This window comes from Tenrec ecaudatus, chromosome 11 (genome assembly GCF_050624435.1).
Source record: "Tenrec ecaudatus isolate mTenEca1 chromosome 11, mTenEca1.hap1, whole genome shotgun sequence".
Taxonomy (NCBI): domain Eukaryota; kingdom Metazoa; phylum Chordata; class Mammalia; order Afrosoricida; family Tenrecidae; genus Tenrec; species Tenrec ecaudatus.
In genome coordinates, this window is record NC_134540.1 from 62883791 (window position 1) to 62903737 (window position 19947).

A 19947-nucleotide genomic window follows, 5' to 3' on the forward strand; every position below is an offset into this window, starting at 1 on the left:
TCTTGCTAAAATTGCTTTTACTTTATTTGCAGTTGAATGAAGAAACCAAGGAATATCTGCTAAACCTTTTCCAGCGTTATGTTGATGATGGTTTAAATTTTATCAGTAAAAAGTGTAGCCAGGCAATCCCACAAGTGAACATCAGCAAAGTGACTACACTCTGTTTCTTATTGGAGTCTTTGATATTTGGGAAGGATGGACCTAACTTGACAATGGTATGAAGGGTTTCCTCACTGCTGTGGACCTAGGAAAGTGAGACAGTGAGCCTGTGGTCAGGCAAAGAGCACTGTAAGGGGATTTAACAACTGCACTGAGGTTGGAAGATAACACCTTGTCATTGGAATGCCCTTTGGATCCAATGTGCATTGTTGCTCAATGTCTAATACTCTCTGCTTTCCCTTAAATTGAGGTCTTTCTCTGTTTTGTTTTTTTTTCCCCTGTGGTCATTGGTGCTGGGTCCTTGTTTGGTGCTTGTCTGGGTTTTGCACGCACATCTCTACATGGAAATGGGGATGGGTGGATGGATGAAGAGAGTATTTGGATTAATGATTGCCTCGGCACAGAAGGGAGGGTGGGCGAAGTGGGGAGTCAACAGCAATGGGAGTCAACAGCAAAGAGGGAAGGAAATGTTCCAAAGTGGATTGCATAACTCTCCTTAATACAATTGAACTCATTAGTTGTATGATATGTGAATTATTGCTCAATACAATTTTAACAAAGAAGAAGATTACTGGGCAGATGCTTTGCAAATAATTTCAAATTTCTGTAATATGATTTGTCAAATTAATTTACTAGAGTCCCAGTGACTTTGACGGAGAAGCCCCAAGTTGGAGGGCATGTTAGGGGCCCTCTAGTTTACACCCGTTTTCAACGTCTGAATCCTCTGAGTCTTTGTCTTATTCCCAATAAATGTCTATCTAGCAGCTGCTTAAACAGTTTCATTCAAGCATCAACAGTTGTAACAGTGAGGTGAAAGACACCTCGAGAGCCTTTTTTTCTTGTACATACTCCTTGCCATTCTTTTTCCCATTGGCTCTTCACATATGTCTCACAGATAACATTGCTCTGTGGAGCACTTCCTGGAGGCTAAGAAATGCACCTGGGAGGACGTTTCATTCTAAAGAAAAGGAGAGGGTCTTTGGACTTCGCGGTTTAGGATCCTTCTGATGTTTACACAGAAAATATTGAAACTGCTTATCTTTATTTTTCAGGAACAAACCAAACTGAACACTGTACTATGCCAGACTTTTGTATTCTGTTATTTATGGTCTCTGGGCGGAAACTTAAGTGAGAACTACTGGGATTCATTTGATACATTTATTAGAACACAATTTGATGACAATCCTGATGCCAGGGTAAGACCCAAATAAATTTAGTTTTAACATAATAATTCTGAATCGTAAAAATTAACATTTAAGTCAAAAATGTTAAGACCGCTCCTCCTACTGCAAATATATATTCTTGACTAAAATAAGTTTTTTTCTAAAAGAAAATTCTCAATTTTCTATTGTAGATACCATTTAGTACATTGAAAAAAATATTTAGGAGTCTCTATCTAGCATAAAGAAAGAATAAAGTACAAAGAATATTTTTAAATTCCCCATGATGTTCCAGAATATATCATTGTAGTTTGTATATGTCTTGTTCCTGCTGGGGTAAATTAACCACTCTAAAATTGACTGCCATACATTATCACTGAGTAAATGGATAAATAGTTTAAGGACAATGCCAGCCACATTTCTTACTGTCACAGAAGGGGTTTCCAAACATGGAAGGAGAAAGACTGGCATGTAATTTCTGTTATGGAATAAGAACCAAAGGTTCGTATGAGTATGGATTATTTTAAAATGTGTATACTTTTTGAAAACGCTATCAAGTCCATTCTAACTCCCCATGACCCCATAGGGACGCGAGAACTGCCCATAGGGTTGCCCAGGTCCGTCTCCCAGAAGCAGACGGCCACACCCTTCTCCCAGGAAGCAGTGGGAGGTTTGAGCCACAGATGGTTTACTAGCAGCCAAGTACTTAACCGCTGAGCCCCAGGGCTCCTCCTGTGCATGCGTTGAACCTGGGAGATAAATGGAGGTGAATAACTACCCATACAGACATAAATTCCCTGAAAGGAACTAGGAGCAATGACTGCCCACTGCCATGAGATTCTGAATGCTTAAACCCTAAGCCCCACTAAGGTAACAAAGATTCCTTAGTGAACTAACTGATTCCAGGATGGGACAGGAAACGTGCAAACAAAGCCCAAGTCTCTTCTTGTGCCAAATAGTAAAGAAGTATTTAGAGGATGATGCAGACATATCATAAAGAACATAGCTTGGCCAGGCTCCCACCGCCCAAACTGGGAAAATTTGAATATCGAAAATAAATATAGTAGTGAATTATAGTTTACTGAATAAGATCTGTGAATCTCTACCGAAAATGAAAATACCCACGCGCGTATACATAAATTGGGGAGAAGGAAAAACCTGTTCATTACAGGAGAATGACACCTAACTTATGAAGAAGGAATTAATGACGTTACAGCCTCATCGCTTTGCAACCATTACATTAATAGCCGATGCTAGCGTTTGCGGGTATAAGCTTCCTGAGAAACAATATTTGCAGAGTTTCAAAGAAGCTCTGCACAAATGACTGATTGTTTCCAGAGATAATACTACCTAGAAATATAAAACTTTTCAGGCATCACCTCTTAATTAGTGATCAAATCAACATCAGCAATATTGAGACAACCCTCTACCCCTTAATTGGTGTCCTAAGAAGGGAAGGCAGGAGTCCTGGTGACAATAGCGGGTTACTGGTTGGTCTGCTAACTGCCAAGACCAGCAGTTAGAACTCCCCAGGAACAAGACGTGGGTCTTCTGCTCCCATAAAGACTTGCGGTCTCAGAAACTGCTCAGGGCATCAGTCCGAGCCTGCATCCACTCAGCGGCAGTGGGGCGGGGCTTACGAAGGAAATAAGTTTGCTCCTGTGGTATCCTTTCTAAATGAGCACCCTGAGTCTAATCATGATGATATATCCGGAAATCCCAAACAGAAGAGCATTCAATGAAATCAATTGGCCTGTATTTTTCAAAACTGTCAACGTCTGACAGACAAAGTTGAGGCTTTTCCCAGATTAAAAGAGTGTAAAGGCGTGTCTAAAGGTATTGACAGGGGAGAGGCACAAGGTTGCCTTCTGAGGTGCTGAACATATTGGGGGAAATTCCTTATATTCGACTCCTAAAATCTGGGAGAGAAAAAACGTTATACCTCCATAAATATTTTTTACTACAATAGCACAGAAAATAGAGTGAAGTTTCAGACAGATAGTAGGGATAAGTATTATTCACTTGACATATACATATAGCTGTATGCACTCAGTCTCCATGTAAAATTAATGCTTATTAAGAGTTACCCTCAAGTGAGCTTTCCATCTCAATGCTCTGTACAAAAAAAAAAAAAATTATGGCCTGTTTAGAATCTTTCGTTCCAAACTCTTTACCTCCGAGCAGAGTTTGGCTTGCCAGACCAAGGCTTGCTGACACCTGGCCTTTGCCTCTGTTCCCAGCTGCATCTCCCAGCTTTTGCAGTGGGCTGCAATGTTCCCAGCATGCCCTGTGCTCTCGTGGCTTCCGGTCCTGTTTCCCAGCCTGAAGGGCACACAGCAGCAGCACCACGATAATCAGTGTCTCAGACGTTCCCCTGCAGCAAGTTGCACGCTTGCATTTAAAGAACGAGTCTGCTGCCTACCCTATTTTACCACAAAGAAAAAAAGACATCCAAACCCATTCACCTTCCCCACCCCCCTCTTCCTGTCCTTTGCTCCCTTGGTTTCTCTGTGACGGTTTCTGTTTCCTGAGTCCCTCAGTTGACGGCAGTGTTGAATTTTACACTTCAGCTGCCCAGCTCTGGCGACCTGTGGAGCGTCCACATGGACTTTGACACCAAACGACTGGATCCCTGGGAGCGAATCATACCGACCTTCAAGTATAGCCGGGATGTTCCGTTTTTTGAAATGCTCGTCCCTACGATGGACACCGTGCGCTTTGGGTATCTGATGGAAAAATTACTGGCAGTGAAGCATTCGGTGCTGTTCACGGGAATGACGGGAGTTGGCAAGGTAGGAAACTGGCACCAACCAGACTTCTGCCCTGAGAGCAGGTTGGACTCGAACTGTAGAGGTCAGAAATCACACATTCGTCCTCAGAGGGAAAGTCGTTTGCATTTTGATTTTCTTCCTTTTTTATTTTTTGGATGGCATTCCAGAAATCCACAGGGGTCGCTAAGAGTCAGCCTGGATTGGTTTGATGGCAGTGAGTTTAGTTGTTTTTTTCAGGATGAAGGTAATGGATGGATTGTGCCGAATCTGTAGGGGTCTTAGGAATTATTCCAAAGTGTGCCAGTTTGGGAATAAATCTGTGGAGTCAATATCATATGAACCAGATGATATACCAGTCTTTCCGAAAGTGGAGGAGAACACCCCCTGGGGAGGTGTGCTGGAACCCTCCAGAAGGAACTTCAAAAGCAGATACCTACACCTTATCCTGGAGTATTGGTTATATCTAGTATTATACATGGGTTGTATATAGTATATAAAATGCCAGAGTGGTAAGGCATTGCAATTTTTTTTTCCTGAAAAGGAGCAAGTAGGCCAAATAACTAAGTTTAGGGACTGAAGCTGTAGACCCTCCTTTGTGTTTTGGACTTTCTGGGGCTGCCCGGTGCATTGGATAGAATAGGAAATGCCCGGAGCCATTTATGTCTGCAGTAGGCTGTTGGTGATGGTCCCCCTGTCCCTCCTGCCCATTTACCCAACAGGGCTCTGTTGTGGAGAAAAGTCAAGCAAAAGGAGGAATGCTGTTGGCCTTGCTGGTTTGGGGGCAATTCCATACAAACGGACTCATCGCCTCCACCCCATTGTTTCTGAAAGAAATACAGTAGTTGTTTGGGCCTTTCTGCGACTCCTTTTATGAAATTGGCTTGCACAATAGTCAAAATGGATTTTGATAACAAAATTAAAGAAGCTTTTGGCTGAGATCAGCTGGAGTCAGTGGGAAAATTGCTTTGGGTCTCATAAATATGGAACCCCCAGCAAGAGATTAACAGCTGTAACTTCTAAATTGGTTCTTTTAACCAATCATTGGTTCATTTTAACCATCATTTTATCAGGGGCTCTCACAGCTCTTATAACAATCCATCCATCAGTTGTATCAAGCACATTTGTACCTATGTGGCCATCATCCTTTTAAAAACATTTTCTTCTATTTGAGCCCTTGGTAGCTGCTCCTCTTTTTCCCCACCCTGCCTCACCCTCGTGAACCCTTGATAACCTCTCACTTTTTATCATGTTTCTGATGCATCATACTGGGTGATTACAAATATAGACAGTTGAAAAATATTGCACTGAACTTGAAATCAATGGACTCTTTTTCATTTCAAAGTCTGTCATTGCAAAAGGACTACTGAGTAAAATTCAGGAAACGGCTGGCTATGTTCCTGTTTATCTAAATTTTTCTGCTCAAACTTCATCAGTAAGGACACAAGAGATTATTGAGTCAAAGCTGGAAAGGAAAAGAAAGAACATTCTCGGTAAGAGTTAGCATTTTTTTGTCCCCCCAAAATTATTTAAGGAGTTTATAAATCACTAAATTACTGATAAACTACCAGTGGATAACATATTTGTTTTATTTTATAAAGTCTTTCAAAGTGCTCCCATTAAAAGGTATCTTTTCTACTGCTAGATACCTAGGAACCTTCCTATTAGCAAGCAAAGAATTCATTTCCATCATCGTGCTCCACTCAGAACGTCCTCGGTCTCTGTCTCTCCATGGCCCTCCCTCACGCCACAGATGCTCTGGTTTCAAACCTCCATTGGTTCCCTTTATGGAAAACCAACAAACCTATGTACCTTGGGCCGAATGAATCTGAACTCACTGAGAAGTCAACACAATTGTGTTCCATTTTTTCACCCCCGTCAGTCAGCGCTTCGGTCAAGGCTTTGGCTATCACGCTTACTGCCCTTCCCTTACTAGCCACTTCGATGCCAGGGCAACATTTTCTAGTAATTCTAGTTATTTTGAGTCCAGAACCATGTAAAGCCGCCATTCCAAGCCCAACTTAAAGTCGTGCATCTCCCCTGCTGCAAGCCTAGGTACTCGAAGGACTTCAGGTGGACAGGCCGTGGGGTGTTCTTTCACTTGTCTTTGTCCTCCCCGCCTCTAGGAGACGTGCATTGAGACAAGAGGAAACAAATGAAGGGCTAAGCATCTTCTCCTTGACTTGTCTGTGGATGGTCCTTCTGTGAACGGACCCTTCCGCTTGGGCTGGCCGCCCGAGTATCAGTGCTCCCGGTGTAGAGAGCGTCCAGGAGCGGGCTCTCCTAAGGACGCCCAGCGTCCTCCACAGGCTAGGCATTCACCTTCTGACCAGAAGGCTTTCTAATGCTGGGAAGCAGGCCCTCGGCACCCACTCAGTCCCACCCTCCATCAGGGTGCCCCGCAGCCTCTTGTTACTGAGGTCCGCTTGCCCGGCCACAGCCCTCCTGGGTAGCGAGCGTACTGACGCAATACCAAACTCGGCCACCTTGCACATTGTTGGCCTTGCCACCCCCAATCGTGGGCATACTCTATGCTTGACTGACTCCCTCTCTTCGTCTTGAGCATCTAGGCACAGGACAACAGATGCCCGCCCTTCTAGGGAGGCCCCGCACCTTTTCTGAGCGATTCTCTCCCCAACTCTTGCTACTTGGCTTCTGAGGGCCAGAGAATGGATGGCACAGAACCCTTGAGGTTTCCTCAGTGACCTTGAAAGCCCCTCCTGGAAATTTAGCCCAAACACAGAAATGTGGGGTCCACCAGGGGGTCTTTGCTTAACTCATTCTCTGCCAGCACTCTCTTTTATGATTATTATTATTTCATGTAATGAGGAGCCCAGGTGGGGGGTGGTCACACACTGGGCTGCTACCCACATGGTCCGCAACTTGAAACCACCAGCCACCCCACGGGAGAAAGACGAGGCTTTCTGCCCCCATACAGAGTTCTAGTCTCTGAAACCCACAGGGGCACTTCCACCCTGCCCTGTAGCCGCCGTGAGTTGGATAGACTCCATGGCAGTGAGTTTGGTTTTGTAGTGAGTATAGCTATTGACTCTCCTGATGGTCCAAGGCAGCTTCCGGATGCAAAACGGAGGTGCCCTCCTTCACCCTGGGCCCAGGCACACGGTGGGGGAGGGCAGCGGTTGTGATAGAGACTTTAAAAGTTGAGGTCCAACTGGAGGTTGTGTGCCTTGGGCAGGGGGTAGGAGGGGGCTGAAATGACAGCACACGCATTCAGGCAGGGATCACGGATCTCTGCAGGCGCCCAAATGACATCAGAGGTGGCGGGGACCCTGCTGGAGCCTCCCTCGCCCCAGAAAAAATACATACAGCTCATTGTGATGTATAAGGTGTCCATTTAGTCCAGATCCATACCTAGATTGTGGTGGACGTTTTCCAAGGGCAATGTGTAATTCTCCCATTCACTGTCCCTTCCCCCAGGCGCACCGGGAAATAAGCAAGTGGTGATTTTTGTGGACGATTTAAACATGCCCAGGCTGGATCGCTATGGCTCTCAACCTCCCATTGAATTGCTTCGGCAATACCAAGATTTTCATGGATTTTACGACAGGAACAAACTCTTTTGGAAAGAAATACAGGTAACGTTTGGCTTGAAATTCCTTTGAGTGCTTTTGTTTAAATGGCTGGGTAGGAAGGTCACCTCAGTGTCTCTTTGATGTCCTTCAATCCAGTCAATTTAACCCCTGTAACTCAGTTCCATTAAGTTCCTGCCGTGCTTGGTTCAGGGATTCATGGACAGGGGAGACAGCCCCCGCCTCGCAGGGTCCCGGCTCCCCGGGGAGGATCTGGCTCGATGTGATTGCAGCGTGGGTTGATGAGGGGAAATGGTGGGGCTGGTTGATGGTGAGAGAAGCCTTCCCAGAAGAAGTGACTTCGAAGCTATAGTTTTGAAGGGAAAACATGACCAAATGAGGAAAAGACATCCATGAAAGACCATGCCGTGTGAAGTGTGAATACCCAAAAGGAAGGACGCCCAGGAAGTTTTCAGAGGGCATGACGCCATGATGAGGAACGTGGATTCATCCTGTGAGGGCTCAGGAACCTCCGAAGGAAATGGTAGGGAAAGACCCACTGGCTGCAGGGTAGGAATGGGCGAGAAAGGAGGTGAGAGCAGAGGCAATGAATGGCAGGATGCAGAGGGGCTGGGGACTGGGGGCCTGGTGTGGTGCAGGGTAGCTGGGAAGATTGACAGGACACCAGGGTGGGGGGTAGGGGTGCTGACTGAGGGAGGAGTAGGAATCTAGCTTCATTGCCTTGTGTCTGTTCTGAGGAATGTGTACCACCAGCCTGAACAGAACAGGGGAGTGGATTTGGTTTTGCTCACAGTAAAAACAGCAGTTAGTGGTACCAGTGCCTTCCACTTATTCAGGAAGAGAGTCAAGTGCCATGTTCCCCATTTGACAGATAAAGAAATAGAGGACCAGAGCATTATAAGTAAACAGCACCAGGTCACGTTACGATTCAATGGCAGATATGGAGGGATTAGAACCCAAGTCGTCTGACTGACACAGATCTTGGTATTTAGCCAAGATACCTCCCTGCCCTGCATGTTACACCCCGGTGCCTCGGGATGGCTCAGAAGCGCTCTGTCGAGCTGTTGGCCTCTTAACTGCGAACACTGGGGGAAGGATGAGCAGGAAGATAAACATTTTAAGGGAATAATTAGAATTCAGAATAAAGGTTACAGTTAGAAGCCAGAAAGGACAGGTTACTTTAGACTTTTTCATATGGAAAGCCTTTAATGAAACATGATAGACACAGTGTCTGTCAATTTAAACTGCAAGAGCAGGTGGAAAGCCTATTCATTCATGCCATGGACTGGGGACTTTCTTGTTCATTGTCATCAAGTCGGCTCCAGCTCATGGTGACAGGGTACACTGTGTCCCAGTCCCCTACCATCTCCAGGGCCTGACAGGCGTTAGAGCCCATTGTTAGGGCCATGGCCCCTCTCCTGGGGGGGGGGGCTCTCAGATGTTAGCCGGCCCTATACTTTCCCAAGGGTGATGTCTTTTCCTAGCGAGGGATGCCCGCGTGAGTGAAACTCTCAACTGTCTCCGCTCTGGTGGAATTCATAGCAAGGCTGGGAGGCACACCCAGCTCAGGGCTCACCTAATAACTTAAAGGTTGGAGATTCGAATCCATTCAGAGGTGCCATGCAAAGCAAGCCCGGCAATCCGCTTCGGAAAAGGTCGTAGTCTTGAAAACCCTGTGAAGCACTTCCGTGCTGTGCACACGGGGTCCCCATGAGTCACAATCCCTTGGATGGTAATTACCAACAAGAACAAAGTGGAGCCCACATCTGGTAAGAGCATCAGCCAGGGGAGAGTGGCTTACCATGGGCAATGACACATGACATCCATTGAACACAGCCGGTGAAGCATTTGAGATGGATCATGCTTCAGTAAGCTACGGTGATCCTGGAAAGGAGAAGAATACGTGTAAGTGGCTGAGGAAGGGATAGAATCTGAGAGGGAGACAAGCTGGAGTCAAATCCAACATGATGGGGGCCAGGGAGCAGGTCCTGGACCAGGACCCAGTTGGTTGCTGGCACAGGGTGTCTGGGATGGGAGATAAGCCTGCATTCCATCACCAGGAAGAAGCCAGCAGCTCTCTTCTCCCAGACTGTGTGTGAAGCCAGTGCTAAATAGGAAAAGTCCTGCAGAAAAGAGTCAGAAGGCAACAAGAACACCTTGTAAATAAGCAGTCTTTCTGCATAAAGCTTTAATACCTTCCAAAGAGTTTCTCTAACTTTATCTTTCCAGTAGACTGTTAAGGGAAGATTATGGTCCCTACTTTCCATGTGTAGACGCTCTCTCTGTGCCAGGGAGGTGAGCCTGGGGAGAGTGTGAGCAGACCAAACCTCCAGGACGCCAAGCCCTCTCTTCAGGGGTTCCTCCCGAGCAAATGAAAGGCTTGGAAATGCCTCATTCTAGAATCCACGGTCTCGGACAGAGAGTCACAAACGGCCACTCTTTCCACGTGCCTCACAGACCCTCATAATCATATCGATGGTGCTCTCCTGATGTACCCGCGAGTCTCGCCCCTGCGCCTTTGTGAAGGTGGAAGGTTCCCCTGCCTAGAAGGTCTTCATTCTCCAGCTCTGCCACTGGGACCCCCTCTCCCTTCAAGGCCATCTCTAAATCACCACCTCACAGGCCTCCCCCTCGACACTGTAACCCTATTTCCTCATGTTCACGTCTTTCGACTCTGTGAAATATTTTGTGTGTCTCTGAATTAGAGCTGTGGGCATGATCGTATTTTTTGTATGCCTCTGAATTCTATTGTGAGCTCTTGACGTGTTTCCCCTTCATCTTTAGGGTCCCTGCCGAGCTCAGTAGCTTGCTTTGTATGTGTTAGAGCTGAATTCACATAAAACCAGGAACCTACCTATCTCAGGCCTCGGTGGCATAGAAATAAGGCCAAGAAGCAGAGAGATACATCCCAGGCAACCTTTTCATCTATTTTACCTTATGCCCTAAAGACTTGATGGTCAAGTTCTCTGCGTATAAGTGTGGTGCTTCTTGTTCACTGGCTTTTCCATGTTCCAGAATTCTCTTTTAACATACAAGCTAATCATAGAAAATATTTTCTGTTCAACTATTTCTTTTCGTCTCAGCTGCCATTATCTGAGAAGAACCCTGGTGGTGTAGTGGTTACACTTGGGCTGCGATCCGTCTGGTCAGCAGTTTGAAACCACCAGCAGCTCTAAGGGAGAAAGACTGGACTTCTACTCCCATAAACAGTTTCCATCTCAGAAACCTCCAGGGGGTCGCAATGAGTCAGCACTGATTGGATGGCAGGGAGTGTGGTATGGGTCTGGCTACTATATCTGAAGCCAAGCGCTCTGCAGGATTGCTAACTGTTCACTGGTCTCCACACCTCTGCAGTTTGTCCCCACCCTGTAGACAGTGAGAAGGGTCTTTTCAACATGCAGCTCTGATCTTGACATCCCCTGGCTTAAGCCCGTAAGTGCCCTCCTGAAGGTGTCAGATTTTCCCTCCCAAAGAAGGACTTCGCACACCCACTGCCCTTTGCCTGGCGTGGACCCTGCTTCCTCATTTTGACCATGCTTCCTGATTTGTTACCAATGTTCAGCTTTTCACTGAAAAATCACTTTCTCCATGAATGTCTTCTGGCCCCATGGACTAAGTTATGTCCCCTTGCCAAGCATTGGCATGGCATTGTAATTTTTTTATTTTAATGTCGTATTTTAGAAAGCCTAATGGATACAAAATAATATCATTTCAACATGTAACTAATGTAAAAATTATTGAGACATTTGATGTTCTTTTGCGCTGTCTTTGGAATCAAGTACTCATTGAACCTATTGAGCTAGCCACATTTCAAGGGCTCAGTAGACCCGGGCGGCTTGTAGATTCCATGTGGGGCCGAGTAGTTCTAGAATCTCAACGTGGACAACCAAAAGCAACTCACTGCCATCAAGCCTGTTTTGCTCAGAGCAACAGAATAGGCCAGGGTCAAACTGCTGCGGTGGATTTCCAAGACTATAACTATTTACAAGGGTAGAAAGCCTCATCTTTCTCCCGAGGAGAGGCTGGTGGTTTTGCATGGCTGACCTTATGGTTCTCGGCCTAATGCATAACCACTATGCCATCGGGGATCCTTAGGGTGGAAAGGACACCCAAAGGTCATGAAACCCTGGCATTTGTTGAGTGTTTGAAACCCCCAGAGAGCATCTGGGCTAAGTGGCTCTTCTGTCCCTACATGATCGCACATGAGACTCAGTTTTTCAATGTTGAGTTGCTCTGACCTTTGGAAAGCTCCTTCACCTATTGAGTTGGCCCCTGATTACCAGCCTCTCGACAAGGCAACCACAACGTTTGTGTCATTTTGTTTCACGCTGTGATGGTGTGTGTGTGGCTGTGATGCTGGAAGTGATGTCACTGGTATTTCACATGCCACCAGAGTCACCCAGAGGGAACGGGTTTCGGCAGAGCTCCCAGGCTAAGAACAGACTGTGAAGAAGGAATCCTCTGTCCGCTTTGGAGGAGTTAGAGCTGAACACCTTCTGCATAGCATGGAAACACTGACAGATACTGAAGGCCTAGTGAATGGAAGCAGAACATTGTCAGAGATAGCGCCAGATGACCCCTCAGGTCACAGACATTCGAACTATGACCAATGGAAGAGTTGTCGTCTCAAAGTAAAGTCCACCACAATGACTTGCATGGAGTAAAGCCTCTCGGGCCTTCATTTGCTGATGGGGAATGGCTCAAAACGAGAAGGAAGAGCTGAAGAAGGAAGAACAATAATCAGAACTTGGAATATATGAAGTATGGATTTAGGAAAATTCGAAGTCATCAAAAACTAAGTAGAACGTGAAGATTGACATACCAAGGGTTTCTGAGCTGAAATGGACTAGTGTGCTAGGCTGGGTGGTCAAGAAAACAAAACCAGTGACACTCATGTACCTGTAGAAAAGGCCTCACTCAAGGCATTCGCCAAAAACGAGCCTCCAGGAATTGATGGGATTGTTAAATTGATTGTTTCCACAAGCTGGTGAAGCACTGGGAGCAGGTAGGAAATCTGGAAGACAGCTATTTGGCCAACTGCCTGGAAGAGATCCATATTCATACCCATTCTAAAGAAAGATGACCCCACAGTATGCTCAAATTATAAAACCGTATCATTGGTATCATATGCAAGTAAAATTTTACTCAAGATCATCCAACAATGGTTGCAAATTAACATTGATAGCTCCAGAGGTCATGCCAAATTGAGAAAAGGGCGTGGAGCATGGGCCATCAAATAGATCTTGGCTGAAAGCAGAGAACACCAGAAAGAGGTGTGCTGGTGTTTTATTGACTATGCTAAGGTCTTTGGCTATGTGAACCGTAACAACTCTGGAGAGCCCTGAGAAGAATTCCAGAACACTTCATTGTGCCCACACAGAACTTATACATGAATCCAGGGATTCGTGTGCAAGCAGGACAAGGGAAGGCTGCACGGTTGAAAATCAGGAAGGGTGTGGGTCAGGGTTCTGTCCTCTCACCATACCTATTCAATATGCATGCAGAGAAAATACTACTGAGAGAACCTACACAGAAGAAGAATGTGATACCAGGGTTGGAGGAAGGCTTATTAACAACCTGCAATATGCAGATGACAGCTGCGTTGATTGCTGAAGTTGAGGAGGACTGGCAGCCCTTGTTGATGAAGATAAAGGATTGAAGCTGTGTCAGTCCAGGTAAACTAGAGAAACAAATCCATAGAAATTCATATGTGTATAACAAAGAGGCTTATATACAAAAGCAGTTTACTATTGGGAAAACATCCTAGCCTGGTCCAGATCAAGTCCATAAGTCTAATATGAGCCCCTATGTCTGATGGCAATCTATGAAGTCCTCTTCAGACTCACAAAACACATGCAGCGATGCTGAATGCAGGAAGATCACAGGCCAGTGGGTGCAAAGTCATGGCAGTAGAAACATCTCAGTGCTGGCAGGGGTCTCCAGGTGGCTCCTCCAGTTCCCAGGTCTGCATTATGAAGGTCCATGTGGTTTCTCCTCAGGGATGCCTCGCAGGAAGTGAGCAGAGAGAAGTATCTCCCACCTCCAAGGAGGAAAATACGGGTGTTCCCAGAATTCTCAGGAGAAGGCTCACACAGAGACCTCTTTGGTTATATCTTGATTGACAAGCCAGACTCCACCCCTTCACTTGTAACCCTCTCAAATTGACACCAGATTATGTAACTACCACAGAAGCCTTCAGTATGGATTACATCTCAATGTAAAGACCAAAATCCTCACAAATGGATCAATAGGTAACATCATGATAAATAGAGAAAAGGTTGAAATCATCAAGGATTTTTGGCTTGTTGGCATCCATAATCCATTCTCATGGAAGCAGCAGTGAAGCGATCAAAAGTTGTATTGAATTAGGCACAAGAGCGCTTTAGTTTATTGAAGAGTGAGAATGTTACAATGAGGACTGAGGTGCACCTGACCTAAGCCATAGTGTGTTAGTCCAGGTAGACTAGAGAAACAAATTCATAGAGACTCATATGTGAATAAGAAAGAGCGTTATATATAAGAGCAGTTGAAAATTGAGAAAACATCCCAGCCCAGTCCAGATCAAGTCCATAAATCCAACGTTAGCCCATAGGTCCGACACCATTATATAAAGTCCTCTTCAGATTCATGAAACACATGCAATAACACCAAGTGCAGGACGATCACAGGCCGGTGGGTAGTAAGTCTTTGGATCCAGTGGCATTGTAAGCAATGTTGGCAGGGGTCTCCATGTGACCTCCAGCTTCCAGGGCTGCATCAGAGTAGGTCCATGTGGCTTCTCCTCAGGGATTTCTCACAGGAAGTGAGCAGAGAGAAGTGTTTTCCACCTCAAAGGAGGAAATACGGGAGTCTCAGAAGGTCATGCCTACACAGAGGCTTCATTGACTATGACCTGATTGACAGACTAGACTCCACCCCTTCACTCTTAATCCTCTCAAATCCCAAATTGACACCAGGTTGTGTAACTACCACACATGGTAAAATCATGACAAATGGAGAAAAGATTGAAGTCAAGGAGTTTGTCTTGCTTGGATCTGCAATCAATGTTCATGGAAGCAGCAGTCAAGTGATCAAAAGATGTATCCATTGGGTAAATCTGCTGCACAGGACCTTTTTATTTTATTTTGAATTTTTCAAAGGTCTTTATTTAATAGAATATGTTGGCTCGAAGGTTTATAAAAAGAGATTTTCAGGGAGTGCTGAAGATAACAGCATATTCAATTCTTTTTGAGTAAAAATGAGACTTTATGGAAAAGGTCTTCAATTTACCTCAAACTAAAGACCTATTATTTCTAATCAATTAAATTTCATTACTGTAGTTGAACATTTTTCCGTTGAAATTTTTTTAATAAATCATTTTATTGGGGTTCATACAACTCTTATCACAATCCATACATATGTCGATTGAGTAAAGCACCCTTATACATTCGTTGCCCTCATCATTCTCAAAATTCGCCTTCCACTTGGGTTCCTAGAATCAGCTCGTTTTCCTTTTTTTCCCCTCCCCCTCCCACTCCCGCTCTCCCCTCCCCGATGAACCCTTAATAGTTTATAAATTATTATTTTATCTTATCTTACACTGCCCGGCGTCTCCCCTCACCCACCTTCTCATTGCCCATCCCCCAGAGAGGAGGCTACACATAGATCCCTGAGATCGGTTCTCCCTTTCTATACCCCCTTCCCTCCCGGTATTGCCACTCTCATCGCTGGTCCTGAGGGGTCCATCCATCCTAGATTCCCTGTGTTTCCAGATCCCTACTGCACCGCTGTGCATCCTCTGGTCTAACCAGGTCCGCAAGGCAGAATTGGGATCGTGATAATTGGGGGGTGGGAGGAAGAAATGTTCAAGAACTAGAGGAAGGTTTTAAGTTTCATCATTGCTACACTGAACCCCGAGTGACCCATCTCCTCCCCACTACCCCTCTGCAAGGGATGTTCAGCTGTCTACAGATGGGCATTGGGTCCCCATCACGCACTCCCCTCATTCACGGTGATGTGGTTTTTTTCTCCCCCTGCCTTTGTTGTTTGAAACCTGGTTCCCTCTGCCCTTGATGATCACACATGTTGGTGTGCTGCTTCCATGTGGGCTTTGTTGCTTCTGGGCTAGATGGCTGCTTGTTTATTTTCAAGCCTTTAAGTCCCCGGATGCTATATCTCTCAATAGCCGGGCACCATCAGCCTTCTTCACCACACTTGCTTATGCACACATTTGTCTTCAGCGTTTATGTGAGGAAAGTGATCACATAATGATGGTTTTTGTTCCTTGGTGTCTGCTACTTGGTCTGTTCAACACCTTGTATTCACTTAGGCTGTGTGTTTCTTCTCTGTGGGCTTTGTTGCTTCCGAACTAGATGGTCGCTTGTTTGCCTTCAAGCCTTTCAGACCCCAGACGCTATATCTTTTTGACAGCCGGGCACCATCAGCTTTCTTCACCATGTTTGCTTATACAACCTTTTTAAAGTGTTAAAAATCAAGAATGTTACTTGGGTTACCTGACCCAAGCCATAGTATAGATCATTTGCATCATAAAACAACCAAAACAGCAAAAATCAAACTCAGTGCCATTGAGTTGATGCCGACTCATAGTGGTCAAAAGGCAGGGAAAGGGCATAATTGTCCCCTGTGAGTTTCTGTGATGAGTGGAAAGCCTCGTGCTGGTGAAGAGCATTCAAAGCACCGTGGACCGCCAAAAGAACACACAAATGTGTCTTGGAAGAAGAACAGCCAGATGCTCCTTAAAAGCAAGTATAGAAAGACTTTTTTTCCCCACACACTTGAATATGTTGTCAGGAATAACCAGTTCCTGCAGAAATATAACATGCTTAGTACTTTCAAACTTTAATGTTCTATGACTCTAAGATTAGGCTGTTCATAGGTATGTATATTTATATGGCAATACATTGAGGAAGTGGACAGACTTTGAACCTCTGCTCAAGTCCTCCCTCAACACAAGAATACTTTGTTCTAACAGCCTGGCATTCTGTGATGCTCACCCTCCCGGCACAAATGCTGGAGACAAAATGAGTGCACAAGCAAATGCTGATGGTGCCCAGCTAGCAAGTGGCATAGCATTTGGGGTCTTAAAGGCTTGAAGCTAGGTAAGCAGCCATATTGCAGAGAAGCAATAGACCCACATGGAAGAAGGCTACCAGTCTGTGCGATGATGAGGTGTCAATAGGATCAGGTAGCAGGCATCAGAAGACCCAAAACAAACAAAAGTATATTGTTGAGAATGAGGAGTGTCTGAGAAGACCCAAGACTCATCTGTAGACAATGCAACATCCCCTCACAGAAGGGTGGCAAGGAAGGGATGAGTCAACCAGGGCACAGTATAGTACTGATGAAACACACAGTATTCCTCTGGTTCCTTGAGGCTTCCTCAACCCCCACTGTCATGACATGAATCCTGCCTTTCACTGCGGGCTAGGCCGGACCATGTACACAGGTACAGATAAGAGCTCAGGACACATGGAATCCAGGTTAGATAAACCCTCAGGGACAGAAATGAGATACCAGGAGGGCAGGTGGAAGGTGGGGATTGGAAGGGGGGGGGGGGACTGCCGAGGAAGGGAAACAGCCGTCAGTGTAAGATATTAAAATAATAATTTATAATTTATCAAGGGGTCACAATGAAGGGAATGAGGGGAAGGTAGAAAGAAGCTGATACCAAGGGATCAAATAGAATGTAAATGTTTAGAAAATAATGATGGCAACATATGTACAAATATGCTTGATACAATTGATGTATGGATTGTTATAAGAGCTGTAAGAGCCCTCAATAAAATGACCTACCGTATATACTCGTGTATAAGCCGAGTTTTTCAGCACACAAAAAATGTGCTGAAAACTGGGGTTTGGCTTATACACAGATCAGTGGTACCCCAGCAAGGTGTAACAGCTCGTTGCCCCCCCCCCCCAGGTAACCCGTTATCTCGCAGGTGATTGCCGTTTCTCGGCTGTACATTCAAAGCCCCGCTGACACTGAAGGGCTGACACTGTGGCTGCGCTCCGTCTCTCCCCTCTGGTCTCTGTGTTAATTCACATCCTGCATCCCCCCCGCCCACATGGACTCCCCCACCCCCTCCTCTCAGCTAACACGTCACAGGGGGCTGGGTGGGAGGGTATTACCATGAAAGTTCTTTTTCAAAGTCTTGTTTTTTTATCCTATTGGAAATGGATACTCTTGAACCAAAACAAAAATGCCGGTCATATGAGGCTGGTTTCAAAATGAAGGTTGTGTCAAGAACAGAAGAGAGCAATAACAGTATTGCAAGTAGGGAATTCTGTGTTGACGAAAAGCAAGTGAGAGTGTTGTGGAAAATGAAGGCTAACTTGGAACAGATTTCCAAAGCTAAAAAAGCGTGTCGTGGTTTAACGTCTTTTTGTGGGGCTCTAGAGAGTGAATTGTATAAATGGGTTATGGAGTGTCGTCAAAATGGTTACTGCATAACACACATGGGAATCCACACACGTGCTATACAAATGGCTAAGGATGACAAATATAAAGCACCAGGCATTGCAAAATTTGCTGCATCAGCAAGATGGTGTACCTGCTTCATGAATAGGTTTGGCCTACTATGTTTGAGACAAAGAACAAAGATTTCCCAGAAATTGCCACAAGACCCTGAAGGAAAAAATGATGTCATTCCAGTCACTTATTATAAAACAAAGAAGGATTTATAATTATGACCTGGCAGATATTGGGAATATGGATGAAACTGCCATGACTCTTGATCGTCCAAGCAACAGAACTGTGGAAAGTTTAGGAGAAAAAAACATTTTTCTCAAAACCACAGGAAATTTTTAAAAAACCACTTTACAGTTGTTCTATCATGTTTGGCTAATGGAACTAAGCTGCATCCTGTCATTTTTAAAAGAAAGACCTTGCCTAAAAAGATAATTTCCCACCCAGAATTACTGTGCATGCATATGTTAAAGGCTGGATGGATGAAGACAGAACAAAAAAATGACTGGAAGAAATTTGGAACCGACGACCAGGAGCAGCCTTAAAGAAAAAGTCATCGTTACTTGTTTGGGATGTGTTCAGAGCCCACCTATCGGATGACATAAAGAAATTGACAAAAATCTAGTAGTCACTTTAGCCGTTATTCCAGGTGGGCTTACATCTGTACTGCAGCCTCTGGATGTATCTTTGAATAAGCCTTTTAAAGACCGTGTGCAAAGGATGTGCACGAATGGATGTCATCTGGTCAAGCTCGACTAAAAAAAGGAGGAAATCTCATGAAGCCTGACATAGAGTTAATAGCAAAGTGGGTTCAAGATGCATGGAAAGATATTCCAGAAGACATGGTGCGACGTGCCTTCCAGAAATGTAGTATTAGTAATGCTATGGATGGCAGTGAAGACTGCGCTTTGTATGAAAATGACAGCAGTGATGGTGATGATGGCGATCTCAGTGAGGACAGCATCTATGAACACCTCACACCAGCCGAAGCTCTGCATTGGGATACGGATGATGATGAGGAATCCAGTTTTGAAGGATTTTAACACTTTACATTTTAGCTTGGTTGCTGATTGAGCTCAGGGAATAGTACTCTTAAGGTATCGTTGTTGATACCTTATTGTTTTTGTTGAACCTATTTTCCACTTACTGTGCTGGTTTACTACTGTTAAATGACTAGTTGTCCTTTCATTTATGTCTTTATTTAAAATAAATATTTAAATACATTACCCCACTGATGTCTCAATTTTTAGTAATTTTATTTTCATTTGTTTTGATTATTGAAACTCACCAATAGCTTCTGCATTTTCCATCCTAGGCTTATGCTTGTGTCAATCAGTTTTTCTGGTTTCCCAGGTAATAATTAGGTACCTCGGCTTATACTTGGGTCGGCTTATATTCGAGTATATATGGTATTTTTTTAAAAGCTGGTAACATTAAAACTATATAAGGTAGAAGGAGAAAGCTTCAAAGAGAGAAATAGGGCAACTGAAATGATGAGTCCTTGTGTCCTGTCCACGTGCTCTAAGACCTAAAACTAACAAAATGAGGATACTGAGATGTTTCTCACAAGGTCCATAGCATCTCCTTAATGCAGGTCTCTTTTGTTTTCCGTTTACTTGACATATACATAGTGTATGATACAATTCCTTGGTTTAAATGTATTACAAAGTGCCATGAAATCATCACTACAATCAATTTTGGATAATGTTCTTCATTCTTGTATCCATTGTTATTAGCACTCCACTATCCTCAATAACTCCTAAAATAACTCTAAGGATCTATGAATCTACTTACTGTCTCTGTAGATGTACCTATCCTGGATATCAAATAAAGAAAATCATACC

General features: G+C 44.7%; 1 protein-coding gene across 1 annotated transcript in view; it reads left to right on the forward strand.

Moving 5' to 3' along the window:
- DNAH6 (dynein axonemal heavy chain 6) overlaps nucleotides 1–19947 on the forward strand; it is a 256202-nt gene that overhangs the window by 132964 nt on the left and 103291 nt on the right. Inside the window, exons 35-39 of the mRNA XM_075562653.1 lie at nucleotides 33–215; nucleotides 1212–1355; nucleotides 3890–4111; nucleotides 5433–5580; nucleotides 7526–7683. Coding sequence (XP_075418768.1) covers nucleotides 33–215; nucleotides 1212–1355; nucleotides 3890–4111; nucleotides 5433–5580; nucleotides 7526–7683 — 855 coding nt within the window. The remainder of the gene's footprint in view (nucleotides 1–32; nucleotides 216–1211; nucleotides 1356–3889; nucleotides 4112–5432; nucleotides 5581–7525; nucleotides 7684–19947) is intronic.